Source organism: Ailuropoda melanoleuca, chromosome 2, assembly GCF_002007445.2.
Source record: "Ailuropoda melanoleuca isolate Jingjing chromosome 2, ASM200744v2, whole genome shotgun sequence".
NCBI classification, from domain to species: Eukaryota; Metazoa; Chordata; class Mammalia; order Carnivora; family Ursidae; genus Ailuropoda; species Ailuropoda melanoleuca.
This window is the reverse complement of record NC_048219.1, coordinates 47,089,393-47,106,170: the sequence shown is the minus strand read 5'-3', so window position 1 is coordinate 47,106,170 and position 16,778 is coordinate 47,089,393. Positions and strand designations below refer to the sequence as shown.

At 38.2% G+C, this 16,778-nt stretch overlaps 1 protein-coding gene across 2 annotated transcripts; it reads right to left on the bottom strand.

The window, feature by feature from the left end:
* Window positions 1–341: 341 nt before the first annotated feature.
* TYW3 (tRNA-yW synthesizing protein 3 homolog) lies at window positions 342–16,752 on the bottom strand. Of its 2 annotated transcripts, none has more exons than XM_002916907.4 (6): window positions 16,474–16,748; window positions 13,682–13,762; window positions 11,925–12,023; window positions 11,637–11,708; window positions 9,168–9,301; window positions 342–1,388 (listed from the first exon to the last, which is right to left on the bottom strand). In XM_002916907.4, exons 1-6 carry the CDS (start codon window positions 16,645–16,647, stop codon window positions 1,169–1,171), a joined length of 780 nt encoding a protein of 259 aa, XP_002916953.1. In that variant the 5' UTR covers window positions 16,648–16,748; the 3' UTR covers window positions 342–1,168. The 2 variants fall into 2 exon arrangements, with proteins under 2 accessions (XP_002916953.1, XP_019652728.1); XM_019797169.2 differs by lacking the exon at window positions 342–1,388 and adding an exon at window positions 6,476–9,066 and having other exon boundaries at window positions 16,474–16,752.
* Between the last annotated feature and the right edge of the window lie 26 nt (window positions 16,753–16,778).

Genomic DNA, 16,778 nt, shown 5'->3' with positions numbered 1-16,778 from the left:
GTTTTTGAAGTCCATCTGTTTTTAAAATGAGAGTGCAAAATGATATGTCAGAAGGCAAGCATCTGGGATGCAAATCTAAACATAATTTACAATAAAACTTAGACAAATTATAAAAATATTAGGAAATGCCATAATCACAACTCAATGTTTACAATCTTGTAAAAATTTTTTCTTGACATTCTGGTAATTTTATCCTAGCATTTATTAGTTCTAGGACTAATAATTTCTCTTTAAGTATATAACTTATATGATTTGATACTTTCTGAAAATACAGTATGAAAGCATCATTTTATAATGAAAACAAATGAGAAATAAATAGGAACACATATGCAAAAGTCTATTAATAACTTTCTCATTTTTATTTAACATGATGCTGTCAGCACTCCTGTCATGTAAACACAGCAGGTGTCAGAACTATTATGCAGAAGAGGAATTGGAAAGCCTTGGAAACAATGATTTATTCAAGGACCTCCCCAATTTCTGTGCAGCAGTCAGAACTCAGACCCAAGTCTTTTGATTCCTTGAAACTTTCCAAAATAGTATATAAAGATTCTATAAACATTCCTAGGTCTTAAGTTATCATTTCTGACCAGGTTTAGTGAAAAACCAGGCCCACCTGTGTGGCAGAGACCATGCCATGGCAAGCTCTGGTTTGTGAGAAATAATGAGAAAAGAGGGTTCAGGTATTTTATCCTGAATAAAAAGCGTAGCAGTTGTTTTCTCCACAAAGTCAAAAGAAAGGGAAGGGCTTATTACTGGACTCCACGGCGACAAGAAACAAACTCATCCCCTTATAAAGGCTGGAGATTTCAAAGTAAAAAAAAAAGTAAAATGTTGGGATGATTTTTACTCAAACATTCCCAATGTTAAGGTTCTCTTGAAAGAATATTATAATTGTTTTGCAGAGCAGAAATTGAAACTCAAAAAAGAGAGGCATTAAAAAGTCTATTTTATTTTTGCAATGAATCTCTATGTGACTAAAACAGATGGTATTTAATGAGCAAATATTATACACAGCTATTTTAAAAAGCTAAGGACTTCTCTAAAATATAGAGAAAGAATAAATCTTGCTTTTCTGAATGGCTCATACACTCAAGAAACTAAAACACTCTTTTAAAGAGCAGCTTTGTGATATCTATTAGAAACATTATTCTACCAAGACAGAATCTTAGTAATCTTCAGGGAAGATACTAACACTGATTCCTGGGTCATCATCATTTTCACATTCTTTATCATTTTCTTCAGTAATACATTTGCCATGTGCTTCTTCTGGGTTTCTTTTCTTCTTACGAGTATATGATGAATTATTTTTGTCTTTGATTTTCTCTTTGGGATGTAAGTTAGTAATAGTTTCTTTTTCCAAAGCATGTTGTACGCAGTTGTAAAACCTGTAAAGAAATAAGTACTACTGTTGTATCTGTGTTCTCAAACAGAATGGCTGAAATACATCTAGAACTTATAAATTCTATACATTTGATAATGTTCCATATTAACCTTAAAATATAAAATGAAGCAGAGAAATAATATGCTTCTTGCTTTTATATGATCACTTAATTAGGAGGTGTGTTTTCAGTTCTTCAAGAACACTCCTGAAAACTGGGTTGGAAATACCTCTTGACAACTTGTATCCTACCTCAATTTCTATTTCAGATGTAGGAGTCAAACAAAAAAGGTAAAAACCAGAAAAGAAATTATTTTTCTTTATAAAAAATCATAAATGTAATAAAATCTCACTTTAAAGAATTTGGCAAATATATGAGGTTAAAAATACACTACCTATACAGAACTACCTAGAAATAACCTCTCAATATTTTTTTCTTTCCAGTTTATTAATGTATTCCAAATTAATGTATTTATTTATGTACCCATAGACCTACCGTCTTTTACAGAATTATTATAGTTTTACATTGTTTTCTCAAATTTAATATTTATTGAAAACATTTTCTATATCATTAAATAAACTACAAAATAACACTTTTTAATGGTCGTATAACATTATGTCATCTAGGTTGGCCTTAATTTATTTTCAAACTTTCCCTAATACAAACAACGTGTGACAAACATTTTAAAAAATAAAGTGATCTGAGTTTCTAGCTATTTATTTAGGACAGACCGCTAGAAATGTAATTACCTGGTTAAAGGAGATAAACATTATAAAGCTCTTGATAAATACTACCTGTTTTCCAGTATGGATGTTCAAAGAAATACGCTTCTAATAGCAGTACTTGAAAGACCACTTCACCCATACATTGAAAATTACCATTAAAAATAACTTTGAGGGGGGCCTGGGTGGCACAGCGGTTAAGTGTCTGCCTTCGGCTCAGGGCGTGATCCCGGCGTTATGGGATCGAGCCCCGTCAGGCTCCTCTGCTATGAGCCTGCTTCTTCCTCTCCCACTCCCCCTGCTTGTGTTCCCTCTCTCGCTGGCTGTCTCTATCTCTGTCAAATAAATAAATAAAATCTTTAAAAAAAAAAAAAACTTTGATAAGTGACAATGGTATCTTATTAGTTTAATTACCATTTTTTGTTTGCAAGTGAAATTGTTTTTCAGGTGTTTATTAGCTATTTTGATTTTTTAAACGTAAATTACTCTTTTTCTTTCCTCATTTTTCTGTTTTAGTTTTAGTGTTAATCTTGTACAATAAACTGTTAGTTCCCCAAAAATTGGTCTTCACGTCTTTTCTACTCCCATGTTTACACCTAATACAATCCTCTGCCTGACACAGTAGCCTTCAGCACATGTGGGAAGACAGCGAGGTGGCATGGTGTCTTGCATGCGCTTCAAGTGCATTCCACTGGGAAAGCTAAAGGTAGGCTAATTCCAGCCTTACTGGGTCTCGATTTCCTCATTTACAAAACTGGACATTATCCTGTACCGAGCTAGGTTGTCAGAAGGTTACAGGAGATATATGTAAGTACCTAGCACAGCGCCTGGCACAAAGTACGTTTTAAGTATTACCATTTACGTAGAATATAAACTCTATGAGACCAAGGACCCCATCTATCTTGCTTTCTGTTACATTCCTAGCATGCAATACAATGCTGAGTCATTTGGTAAAAATAAGTGAACAAATAACCACTAAACAAAAAGGTGAATATGGATGTGTTATCTTAGGTCCCCAAGCAGAGTAATCTGGAAGTTGAGAACTCCCTCACCATTGTGGGGATCTCATCACGCTTTTATGTTCTATTATAATGGCAAAGTGTGACAGGGAATTTTTGACACCTATGGAATAGATTGCTATTTGGATCAATTTTCTTCTTTAATTCAATGAACAGGCTAAGTTCTACTTGTAAAGGCTCTAAAACTGCCCTAAAAAGCCCAAGATACTCACCTGTTTCCAAATATTCCACACAAGTCTAATATGTACCTAACATGCTTACAACATATCCTGTCCGTATTTCAAGAATTTATGTACTCACCAGTTATGGATACCTTGATACCCAGCACCATCTTTGGCAAATAATAGACACTCAATAGATATTTCTTTGGTGAATAAATCTCAAAAAGGAGGTACAGGAGAAGGAAAAATAGTACAGTAGGAGGCACAGCAAAAGACTTTGAAAAATACTGATGTATAATTTTTTAGACCCTGTTCTGTGGTAACAACCTTTTAATTTAATGCTTCCCTATATCCTTACTTAATTGAAACCTGGTTCCCCCACAAAGACACTGTCTGCTCTGTACTCCTCTCAAGTGAAGATGCTTATTCTTTCTATATCCCACCTAACACAGAGTTGGGGCGAGGTCCGAATTGAGCTGGCTCACCAATACTTCGCGAGACTAAACGCCTTCATCTGCCCCTCATGCCGTCTACCGATACTTTGTTCAGTCTCCTACATTCATGAAAACTTCTACACTTGGCATATCTTTCTCTCCAGGTCTTACCATCATCCTGGGTGACTTCCATGACTGGTTTTCCTTTCATCTTCCACACTGCCTATTTAGAATAGCTTAACAAAATGACCCAATAGAATGACTCCATTAATCTAAAACATAAGTCTAAAACTTCATGCCAAAAAATGGTGTGATCACCCCTATGTGATCCTAAGAGGATATCCATGATGTGCAACTCCATTTTCTACCATTCTCCACCCAACCCTGAACTTTAGACTCAGGTCACCAAGTCTTTTTTCTGGATTATACTTTATTCCTAGAAAATTAAAGATAAGATTAAATTGCTCTTTTACGGTCACAGAGAATTAATAGCTTGTGTAAAATACCTTGTCAATCACATAAAAAAAGTAATTAAAGAGGAACAGGTGCAGGTGCTTTACTTTAATCTTCCATTAAAAACCTAAGAAATCAAAGCTACATCCTCAGGTACCAAAAACAACGGTAAAATGGAACAAACACCCTGTTGTCTGAAAGCCAAGAATAAATACTTCAAATACTTTCTCCTTTTCTTTTTTAAAGGGAATTTTTAAAAAGTTCTTTGGGAAACTATCTCTCTCAGTAAGTCAGAAATTTGTTTTGCAATTACATGCTCTCCCCTCATACGGTGCCCCTTTACACAGCACTCTGTAGCCCAATTCTCAAAGTGCAATTTTCTCAGCTCTCACAGGCAACAAAAAGAACTCAGAATATAAAAAGAAATGTATGCACAGGCAATTGTCTTCCCCACCCTCAAAGAAAATCAAATTGTCTTACAGTTCTCTACTTCCGCAGTCCAGACTATCATGCCATGGGGCAACTTGCACTTAGTTCTCTTCATGACATAACTTTTCAGACCAGCTCTAGGAAAATGAATTCTTGTTTTTCAGGTCAGTTAGAGGACCACTTGCAATAAAGAGCTGATGTTTCTAAAACTTCCAAAATAGGAACGTAAAATTAATGAAATCCAGCCACAATTTCATTCCCATTTAGGCTTCCATTATTCGCAAATAACAAAGAAGGCTATTTGCATAGATATGTATTTAGATTTTAACTTGGTTAAACTCTAGCATTTTTATTAAAAAACAGGTATGTCACGGAGCCTGTGCCAGGCATTGGAAAGAGGGAAAAGACCCAGTTGTGCCCTCAAGGAGCTCAGGGTTTAACGGGAGCTGCAGAACTGTAAAGGCACATTCAGCATGCCATGAAGAAGACAAGACCAGGGGGGGCACAGCAGGGGTACCCTGCTTCAAGTGAGATCATGAAATGCTCCTTGGGAAAAACCCAACGCCGGGGCTGAATTGCAAGGATGGATGGAAGCTGGCTAGGTATGGGAAAGGAAAAAAAGGAGGGAACCAAGGGGGAACTATACAAAAATAAAATAATATGTTTTCACTTTATACTTGTTTCTTTGATCTTAAGTAATAGGGACATATGAGAGTTATTATTTACCTGCTTTAGTTCCGCTTTTAAAAATAAGACTAGCGATGATGAGGAGTCTAAGACGTCTGTTAGCCTTGCCTCCTCCTTCTTTCTAACTCCCATTTCTGGTCTGTCACCACGTTCGGTTTACATTCTGCACTATCGCTCCCATTCACCTTGCTATTCAGGGTCCAGTTACTTCTCACCTGGACTGTGCAGCAAGAGCCGACACTGCTCATTCGTATCTCTAAGCCATCTTACACATCTTCCAGAAAAACCATCTAAGGCTTTGAAGCCCTGTGAGTAGCACTATTGATGGGAAAAGTGAGTCAACAAATTCAGCAAACATTTATTAACCGTTATTCTCATGCCAGACACTCAGAAAATGATAAATAAGAAACTGTCATTGCCTTTGGGGAAGTCAATTTAATGGGTTAACTTTTAATTTCTGTTATTATTTATTATTAATTCCATAAACATGTGCTGGTTTTCTACTATGAGCTGGACACTATCAAGTTTTGGGGAAAATATTTAAAGCGTGTATGTGTATGGCTGGTGGAAGGGAGAACTCAGTCCTGTTTTCAGTGTGACCACATTGTAGTGGAAGAAAAGGACATACATGTAATTATGTCTCAAAATGGTTCATATTTCTGTTTTGCACTGAGGAATTAACTGTAACGGTACTGGTGAATAATAATAAGAATCTGAATGAAGAAAATGGCTATGGGGTTGAGGCTAGGACAAGAAAGCTAATCAGGAAAGGCTGATGGGAGTATTCTAGTTAGATACGTTCACACGGCTACTGGATATATAGGCTCGGGATGTGGGAGAGATTTGGAAGACCTCTCATTATACGCGGAAGTGGCTGAAGCAATGGGCCAGGAATGCTATTTTAGAGAACAGTAATACTGAACCAGCAGACAGAATAATAAGGGAAATCCAGAAGGAAGCTAAGGAGGAGCACCGCAAGCAGGAAGGAAAACAGCAAAGTGGCATTACAGAATTTCATATGCCTGCCGACAGGTATGTGAAGAAATGCTCCATGTCATTAACCGTCAGAGAAATGCAAATCAAAACCACAAAGATATCACCTCACACCTGTCAGGATGGCAACTATCAAAAAAACACACAAGAGACAGCAAGTATTGGCAAGGATGTTGATAAAAGGGAACCCTTGTGCTTTGCTGGTGGAAATATAAAATAGTGCAGTTCCTGTGGAAAACAGCATGGCAGTCCTTCAAAGAATGAAACATGGAACTACCATATGATGTAGCAATTCTATTTCTGGGTATACACCCAAAAGAAGTGAATGCAGGACTCAGACATTTGTACATATGTATTCAAAGCAGCATAGCAGCATAGCTTAAAGATGGAAAAATCCCAAACGTCCATTGATGAGTGAATGGATAAATAAAATGTGGCATAAACATACAGTGGAATATTATTTAGCCTTAAAAAGGAATGAGATTGTGATACATGCTACAACACGGATACACTCTGAAGACCGTACACCGAGTGAAATGAGCCAGACACGAAAGGACAAGTATTATGATTTCACTTATGTGAGGGAACTAGAATAGTCAAATTCATAGTAATAGAAAACAGAATAGTAGTTACCAGAGGCTGGGAGTCTGGGGAATGGGGATTTATTGTTTAATGGGTACAGAGTTTCAGTTTAGGATGACTTTTAAAAATTCTCCTATAGTTATTTGAATTGTGAAACTTTGGTCCTATGACAAACCAATTTTAGCACTCAAAGTCTGATTGCAGAACTTATCACCTCCAGTATTTATTATTTTTTTCACTTTTCCACATAAGAAGGGCAACTTTTTCTCTGCATTTGGTTGAATGTACAGCTGTTCCCAAAGGAGCTCTCTAATTTGTTCCCCTTTCTGAATTCACGTGTAATCTTCTCATCAGTATCTTAAGACACTTTTTACCCTTCTTTAATTTCTCACTGATTTTATACGATGAGCGTAGCTCTCTTGATAGCAGCATGCATACTATAATCTCAAAACATATTTTTGAGTCAATGGATTTAAAGTATAATTTGATTTTATAGTTGGTGAACGTGGCTCAATTAACTTCACCAGGTGTATAGTTAGTTGCTCTTGGGCTATATTTATAATCTTGTTGAAATTCAAGTAAGGAAACAGAGAAACTGATTTGTTACTTCCTACATTTTAGCAAAGAGCCTCACTAGAATACAATCTAAGAAACGGTAGTAAACTTGTGGAATGGTACCAATAGGTACCTACATGGAGTACAAACTCTGTCGTCTGGTGAAGTGGCTGGGTGCTCCTCAGTACTTAGCTGAAATGATCACTTCGTTTAGAATGTTTGCTCAGAGCACCTGGTAGCCAGGTAACCCCTCAGCTTTTTTCAACCAGGGTTCTACTAGAAAATTAAACTCCAATGCCCTAAGACATCCACTGTTTGTAATGAGTTAACTTCTCTCCAATGTATCTAGAATGCAAGATATATACCATTGTTGCAAGAACTGAGAAACAGTCACTTGAATAAGTTTGTGAATTCTGTGGTGCAAGTGAGGAGTCCTGGTTAAGAAAGCCTGGATGGTTTATAATGATGTGATCATAGGTTTATTTTCTATATGTGCCAATGAAGAAGGAAAAGAGCTACCTACCCTGAGAATCCATGACATGACAGGGATCGGGCCAGTCCTTATATAGATGGCTATATATACTAAAACTGGTCTTTAAGACAGGTATTTCTCCCAAGTAAGATAGAAGAAAAATGAAGTCAAGAACGTTGAGTAAGTTGTGGTGGAACCTGGATTCAAATTCAGTTCTGCCTCTGGAGCCAAATTCTGCCTCTTTCCACCATCGTACACTGCTACACTGGCACTCATAGCCTTAGCTACTGCAAAAAAAATTGTAGGTATTAAAGAACCTTAAGCAGGCAAGCTAAACAAAAGGATTCCTTTGCACTTACAGACAGGATTCTGACGGTGACATAGAGAATGGCTTGGCGGAGAGACATACTAGAAACATTTTACTATGAGACTAGCTAACAAGGCTATTGCAGTGGTATTGAATAAGAAAGTGAAAGTACACATGGGGAGAGAAGAATGATTTAAGAATTATTTAGGCAGTGAGTGACTCGTTGTGAGGTAGCCAAGGAGGTGGGGAGAAGAGGAAAGGACACCATAAATGACAACAAGTTGGCCATCGCTCCTTGACGAACTCAGAAGCGTACATCTTGCTGACAGCAGATCACTGGCATTCCTTTCATAGAAGAAAGACGGCATCATAGTCACTTCATTAGGTCAAAAACTCTATTTTTATGAAAAAGTTGAATAGAAAGTAAGAGTTTTATTTACCAGGAGGTAAAATTTAAGAAGAGAAAGTATAAAGATGTGAACTGATAGTCATGATCCTTCCTCCTGGGACAATTATGGCAATTCTAGATCTAATCCGTAAGAACCAGCCACATATGTAAAATATGTATGAGGCTAAAATTAACCAGGTTGCTTTCCTCAAAAGGAAATTCTAGATAATCTCCAATAGATACATCCAGGGGGCAGTATGTACCTCTCGCCTGGCTGCCTTCAACTTGCTCACTTATGATCCCCATTGGTGTTGGGCTCTCTTACCTGAGGGATGATATTTCTCTTCCTTCACGCCTGTAGCTGGCAGTCACGTCCCACTATCTTCCATGGACTTTCCCCTTTACACTCCATTTAGTGCCCTTTACTGTCTGGGCTACTCTCATCTATTACTTTGATCATGTTTTTATTATCTGTGATAAGACTACAAATAGAAAAGCAGTTGGGAGCATAAACTGAAGATGACGTATTTTCAAAGATGTCCTAGATATATAAGAATGACATAGAAATATCCAATTAATATACCTTTCAATTCTCTTCTTGTTTTCTTCCATTTTCTGATTTGCTATCTTTAACAGGAAGTCAATATATTCCTCAGTTACCATCAGTTTTCCCTTATTGCTTAATGGAACTTCTAAGCCATGTGTGCTCCGGATAGCCTACAAGGAACAACCAATTTAGATATGACGACTCACGTACTAGAGACACTGAAGATAAGTAAAGAAAAGTCCCAGTCAGGGCCGTGTTTAAACACAGTTTGGTTCCATTACAGGATTTAAGTTTATGGTTTTATATACTTTACCTAAACACAACTGAAATCGAAGGAGATTAAACACATTTTCCCATCACATGAAGTTATTTCTTAAGAAAGTCATTCTACATATTGTCTTTCAGAAAAGCAGATAATATCCAAAAATCTGATCACTTTAACAGTTTCAGTCTCACTAAAGCTTAGAAAGCTTTAATATACTATTTAAAGAAAAAACATAAATGAAATCTCAACAGAAGCTTCAAGGGAAAATCAAAATGGACTGGATGTGGAAGAGGCCCTTAGCGCTGCTTGAGCAGAGTGCGGTTATGAGAATAAACCATCGTGTTCTATCTCACAAAGTGGCTGCTTTCTCCATGCTTTAGGGTTGCCGATCTTAGTAAACCTCTTGATGAAACAGTCAGTGTGTTCCAAGTAAAGCCAAACAGTGGAAATTGGTTAAGAACAGTAAAAAAACTAGTATGAGAAATAAAAATTCTTTCGGTGAACTTTTACTGCGCATCTACATTGTTCTAGGCCCCACGAAAGGTGGGAAGACACAGAATAAACATAATGTGATCCTTGCCTTTAAGAGCTCATGCTTTAAAGCAGGAAATAAACAAGTGAACAAAGAATGACAAGACAACATAGGTGCTATGCCAGGAGAGACACACACATACGTGCGATTGTGCCCATGCATGTACACAGACACATAAGCACAGTGCTAAGGAAACGGAGAAGAAGAACAACTAATTGAGACTGAGGCCTCAGCTTTATGGGAAAGGTAGCATTTGAGTTAGGATTTTAAGGTAAGTGCAATTTCACCAGATGTAAAAATGGAGGCAGGGGACATCCCAGCCAGAGAATGACTTATCTATAGTCATGGAGACGTGAAAGAGCATGATACATTTGGGAAACAGCTAATAGTTTTCTATCTGGCTAGAGCAGAAGTATGCTAGCAGGAAGGGAACCTAAATAAGGTAAATGGAAACTTAAATAAGGTAAATGGGTACAGCCTTGACTACCAGGGGAAATATATGGAGACCCTGGCTTTTTTAAAAGGGGGATTCTGATACTATTGGCTTGGGGGGACTGAAGAAGATGGATAGCAGGAAGATAAGTCACGAAGCCATTGTAAAAACTGGGGATCATGATGGCTTAAGTAGGGACAGTGACAGAGGGCTTGGAAAGGTGGAGTTGGGCATACGAAATTAGAGGCAGATGTGATAGGACTTATAACTAACTGAATATGGAAGACAAAGGAATGGAACGTGAATGAACAGTTTTGTTCTTGCTTGGGCTACCAGATGGAGTGTATGGGAAGGAGACAGGGACACAAACCAGTATGGTGGGCCTTGACTTTCTATTTAGGCATTTTTTTTTTATAGGTGTCTTCTTTTGTAAGCCATCTCTATCTGGGAAATGGGCAATTTGTGAAAAATAGAAAATAGGAAAGTCTAGGAAGCTAAAATGGAAGAAAACCTGAAATAGTTAAAAAGCAAAGAATACACACCATTACAAATAATAAATACTATAGAAGATCAGAACAGGGCAAAATCACTAGGAGTTGACTTAGCCAGGAAAGCGCTGAGAGAGGATGGAGGCTTAGAAAGGGCTTTAAAGATCATCTAGTCCAGGATTGGCAAACTTTTTCTGTAAAAGGATAGATAGTAAATATTTCTAACTTTGTGGCCATACAGTATCTGTCCTAACTACTCAGTTTTGCCATTGTAGCACAAAAGCAACCTGAGACAGGAATTTATCAAGTGGGAGTAGTGGGATCTGACCTCCTGTGGACTGGACTTGGTCCCAGGGCAGTACTTTGCTGGACCCTGATATGGCCAAGAAAATTGAGACCCTGAGGGATTAGAAGCTTGCCCAAGTTCACATAGCACAGCTGTGGTGCAGCCAGTGTCCGTGCGGAGGACTTTAGATCCCCTGCCTATGATTCTCTCTACTATATCATGGTGCTGATTAAACTGAGCTTTGACTATTTAGGATGAGGAGGGCGCAGAGAATCCAGTTGAAAGTAAGCAGAGGAAGATACCACAAAATAAGAGCTCAAATGCTAATCTAAGAACTCTAGACTTTGCTTTGTAGGAAAGAGTAAAGTACTGAAGATTTCTGAGCAATGGAATGGCAAGATTTAAGTAGGAAGAGACTAAACACAGGACTCTAATGAGGTTTCTCAAAAATTTGAATCACTTCATGCCCAAAGAATTGCTTTTTGCCAAAAGTTATCTTACCAACATAGTCTTTCCTCTCTTTCCCACGGTGATGCCGGAGTTCCTGAAACCAGAATCTATTGCCACTGAATGCTGTAAAAAAATAAATCGGTTACATTCTGATAATCTGGCTAATCAAATACACTGGTTAGCTCTAAAAATTATAGAAACATATACAACCCCAAATCTATAATTAAATTAAAAAACTAGTTAACTGAGCTAACATCATATTATTTTTTGGTAGATTTAAAGCTTAGGATTTAATCTACCTACATACCTACAAATTCAAGGATAATCATAAAATGTTACCAGAATCTGTGCATCCAGCAACCGTCGACACTGCACATGAAGAACAAGTGGTTCAAATTTCAAAATGGCATCACCAGTTGCTTTCTTCAGAGCTGCCATCTAAATAAAGGAGAAACGTTAGCATCAGACACCAATATACGATCCTTTTCTATGGTGACCCTTTACCACATACAACTTCAGTTTTCCCCAGAAACATTCAGAATCACCCAGCATCCTTTTTCCGCAATAACTTTTCACTCTGCTTTCTTGGTCCTCTTTCTCCAAAAACTGATTAATCTGCTTATTCTTTTAAAAGACCTGATTTCTAATTCTCCCATAAACCTCTTGTGTCATTCTTTCCAGCCACACCTTGGAAAGTAAACTACCACTCTATTTAACTCATAACAGATTTTCATTAAGGAATATGGCATGTGGGTGTCTCAGTCCATAGAGCACGTGACTCTCAATTCTGAGGTCATGAGTTCAAGCCCCATGCTGGGCATAGAGCATACTTTAAAAAACAAATAAAGGAATATGGTATGAAAGTTCTGTTTAGGGTGCCTGGGTGGCTCAGTCAGTTAAGCATCTGCCTTCAGCTCATAATCCTGGGGTCCTGGGATCCAGCCCCAGATGGGCTCCCTGCTCAGTGGGGAGTCTGCTTCTTCCTCTGCCCCTCCGCGCCACTAGCAAGCTTGCACTCTCTCTCTCTCCCTCTCTCTCTCTCTCACTTGCGTACACACGCACAAAAATAAATTAAACATCTTTAAAAAAAGAAAGTTCTGTTTAAACGCTTTGTTATTAGATTGAAATTTGAGATGCATGTATGTCTGCACTAGAATTCATACAAGGTGGTTGTTATTTCTGTCCATCCAGTATCCCTGGGCAGTATCCTCCCTTTTTCACACCATTTCATTTTGGTAGGACTGTCAATCATGACCCTATCACTCATGACTCCTGCTATCATAATCTCAGGGATGCCAAGTGCCTAGGTCTGATCAAGGACAGTATTCCATTCTACTGGAAAGAGTAAGTGATCTCAGGGGGAGAACATCTAACCCAAGCAGGATGACTCAGACTCCTCTGGGAATAATGGATATTAGCAAGAAGTCCTTCCGCTGCGGCTGTTGGCTGCTATTTTTCCTGTCACAAAGACTGTCTGCAGCAGAAGAGAATAAGGGCCAATATGCAGAAAGAACCACTACCCAAAGAAGGAGATGAAGAATGAGTGAGTACCCTAAGACAACATTTGAGCACTTGAAAATGTAATGTAAAGTGCCTAACTAATACAAACTTATATGAACTCATCTAGACATTTTGATTTCCGAAACTAAATAACCCAGGACAGACAGGAAGATTTACAAGAAGCAATCCAGACCAATAATGTATAACTTATTTATATCAGTATGCTGGTAAAATATAGATAGTACTAATCCCTTTCTCCGAGCTCCCTTTTCCTTGTATAATTTATTCCAGGTTACAGAGTTATCAAATGGTAGAACTGAAATTCAAGTTTTCGATTTACTATGTGTCTAATACCCATGAACTCTCTATGTCCAAGAGGATGTGTTTTAAAAGCAATAAGTAATGCTTATATTCATATTTATACTTTTAGCTCCCAAATCAAAAAAGCCACTGTAATGAATTCTCCTCAGGCTTTCTAATCTTCAGTCATTATAACTAAGGACATAAATCCACCTTGAATTTTCTATTCTTTTCATATGTATTTAATGTGACTGTGAATTACAAATTTATTTCTAAGTTTATATATAAAAACTTACCACATCATCCTTTACACAAGGTTTGTGTGTAACCAGTAGCCAGCAACGGTTTTGCTTTTGAACCTCAAAACCATTTATACCCTAAAATAAAAAAAGAAACATAATCTAATTTAATCATATAATATTTACACAAATAATAAGTACATTACATAGCATAATTGTAAGCTTTCTTAGATTAATAATCCCAAGCGCTAATTTTAGTTTACTGAGAACAATCATTAGGCTTTCGTTAAAGTTAACCCAAAACAGAAATGAAACCAAATTACTTGAGATAGAAATAAAACAAATTGTTTATTAAGGTATGAAAACTTCTTAGTATTTTCTGAAATATGGTCATGATTTTGTCAGGAGAAAAGGGATTATTGTAAGGGGCTGTATGCTAGCAGCCCTGAGTTGAACTCTAGTTGTTTTACTTGGCTTGTACAATATTGTTTTTTTTGAGGGAGGGAGAGAGAGAGGGGAGAGAGCCCAAGTGATGGGGGGGGTGTTAGTGTAGGGGGCAGAGAGAGAGGGAGAGAGAATCTAAAGCAGGCTCCACGACCCTGAGATCATGACCTAAGCTGAAATCAAGAGTCGGACGCTCAACCTATTAAGCTACCCAGGTGCCCCTTGGTTTGCACAATATTAAAAAAGCATACAAACAAAACAACTTGGAATTCCCTTCGTAAAAAAGCACTGTCTCAGTCTCACACAGGACCTATTACTTTTCACTGACAGGTGGGCTGTTCACACCCTTATAATACATCTCTAGTTTCTAAAGGCATGCATTTGTAACATCAGGATTAGACTTTACATATAGTCCCAAAGGGCAGAGCTAGGATTGCAAGGTCAAAGCTTCAAGAAGCCAGTAACTTAACTGGCTTTTGTTTTGTTTTGTTTTGTTTTATTAACTGGAAAAATGTTTATTTGTAAAGTTCTATTAGATTTTTTTGGGTATAAACAGATCCTACCCTCAAAGAGGCTGGAAAGAGGATGCAGGAAACCACACTTACTTTTAAATCACTATACTTCTACAAAGTAACTATTTCTACAACGAATTCACAAGAGACTTGGATGTCTAGCTTTGGAAAGAGGAAGAGCTGGGCCTGTCCTAAATAACTGGCTTGCTTTCATTGAATGATCTCAGTGACATTTATCTGATCTTATGCTGGCTGCTCTAAATGTTAGAGCCGAAGGTGTAGCTCACCTCTAGCAAATTTACAGAATCTAGGGGCATGTGTGAGAACTAATGCCATCTCTAGCTTCATCTGATCTATATTCCCTTCATTCAGATTTTCCCACTTTTAATTTTTCTTCTTGCATTGCTTTTCTGTAAGTTGATGCAAATCCTTCCTAAAATAAGTCTAAATGAAAATAAATAATATTCATAAAATGAAAAGAGGTTCTCAAAAAGTCCTAAGGCAGTTCAGAAGGAGCAGTCATTACTTATAAGTGGGTGTGTATGTTTGTGTTCAGATGGGAGAGGGGAGTTTTGGGAGTCTCAAATATACAGAGATGGGGGTAAACATTTTAGGAAAAACAAATATGAACAAAGACAACGGCAGGTAAATATAAGATGAAAAAGAGAATAGTTCTGTTGTAAATAGATAAACATGAAGAGAAATAGAAAATATGGGAGCAGCAGAAGGGTTGGAATACTAGAGAAGGGGTTTGGATTTTCTGATGTTGGAAAAATGTGTAATAAAGGATTTCAGCATGGATGAGTGACATGTGCAGAGTTGTCTTTAGGAGGGTGAATCTGTTAACAGTATGTGACATGCTTTGGGTAGAGAGAATAGTAGATCAGTGATCTGTTAGGAAAATGCTACAGAAATCCAGGTAAAATAGGGCAGTAGAAATGGGGGAAGAGAGAGAGTAAGCCCAGCGAGAGTGCCACTGCTCAGGAGGCAATGGTGGCAATATAAAAATATGCAGGCCCTGCTAACCTGGGGGACCAGAAAATTACCAGTCAATGAGGAATCTAAAAAATGAGCTTATGAGTGTGCTGTCTTTCATGCTTTGAATCCAATCCTAATGTTAAAATTGACATGCAGCTAACTTTTATAGTGCACTTAATATGGGCCAGGCGTGATGCTAAATGTTTCAAATTATCCCATTTCTACTATACAAAATCCCTATGAAGCCAATACTCTTATTATCCTCAGTTCATGGAACAGAGAGGGGCTGAGTTTAGATAACCCTCCTAAAATCACATAGCCAGTAAGTCCCATAATTAGCTTAGAATCTAAGCAGTATCACTCCAAAGCCTGAGGGCTTGACCACTATCTCAGACTAATCCGTACAGTACATTCTATTGTATTTAGAGTAATGTAAAAATTACCAGAGCTGTAATACCAGAGTGGGCCACTAGGAGGCATTAAACGCCCTAACCCTGGAGACGTTCTGTCAAGTAGTTGATTTGGTAGGGAGGTTGAAGAGAAAAGCTGCCTCGCCCTGCTGGGAAGTCTAAATCTCCCTTGTATTCAGAATCCAATTCGCTAACCCTTGCAACTCAAGAGTATTCTCAGGCCAGCAGTTTCGCCATCACTGGAGGGCTTGTTAGAAATACATAGTATCAGCTCCATCCTAGAATTCCTGAATCAGAATTTGTATTATAAAAGAGCACCCGGTGATTAGTAGACACATTAAAGTTTTAGAAGCACTGGTCTAATTCATCCTCTAAGTTTCATAAAGAAGCCGAGACCACCCATCAGAAGGACAAACACAGGCTGGATTGGGATGTTGCACTGGGTGGGCACAGGGCTCCTGGTGTTGCACACCACAGGGCTAGCGCTGAAACAATAGGGCCTCACCCCATCCAGGAGGATGATGCGCCCAGCGCAGGAACTGGTGGTGAAGTACTGTTCTCGCTCATTCAGGAGCTGCACAAATTCTACCACATCCTCGTCCACACCACCCTTCCGGCTGAGGTCCGCTTTGCTCAGACACTGCGCCTTCCATCTCCTGAACTCTGCGGTACGATCCATGCGAGGAAGAGTTTAGAGTCTATACTTTGACGTTAGCCCTCGCCTTTTCCTGGGGGAAGCCGTTTTGAACCGGGTGGTGGCCGGAAAGGCCCAAACTTCCTCCAAGTTCCGCGTTTGGGAGCGTGTTGTGC

Coding starts and splice junctions, on each gene's coding strand:
- TYW3 (XM_002916907.4), bottom strand. CDS start 16,647: ATGGATCGTACCGCAGAGTTCAGGAGATGGAAGGCGCAGTGTCTGAGC. Junction 13,763..16,473: donor GCATCATCCTCCTGGATGGG/GTGAGGCCCTAT, acceptor TTTTTATTTTAG/GGTATAAATGGTTTTGAGGT. Junction 1,389..9,167: donor AACAAGAAGAGAATTGAAAG/GTATATTAATTG, acceptor ATTTCTTTACAG/GTTTTACAACTGCGTACAAC.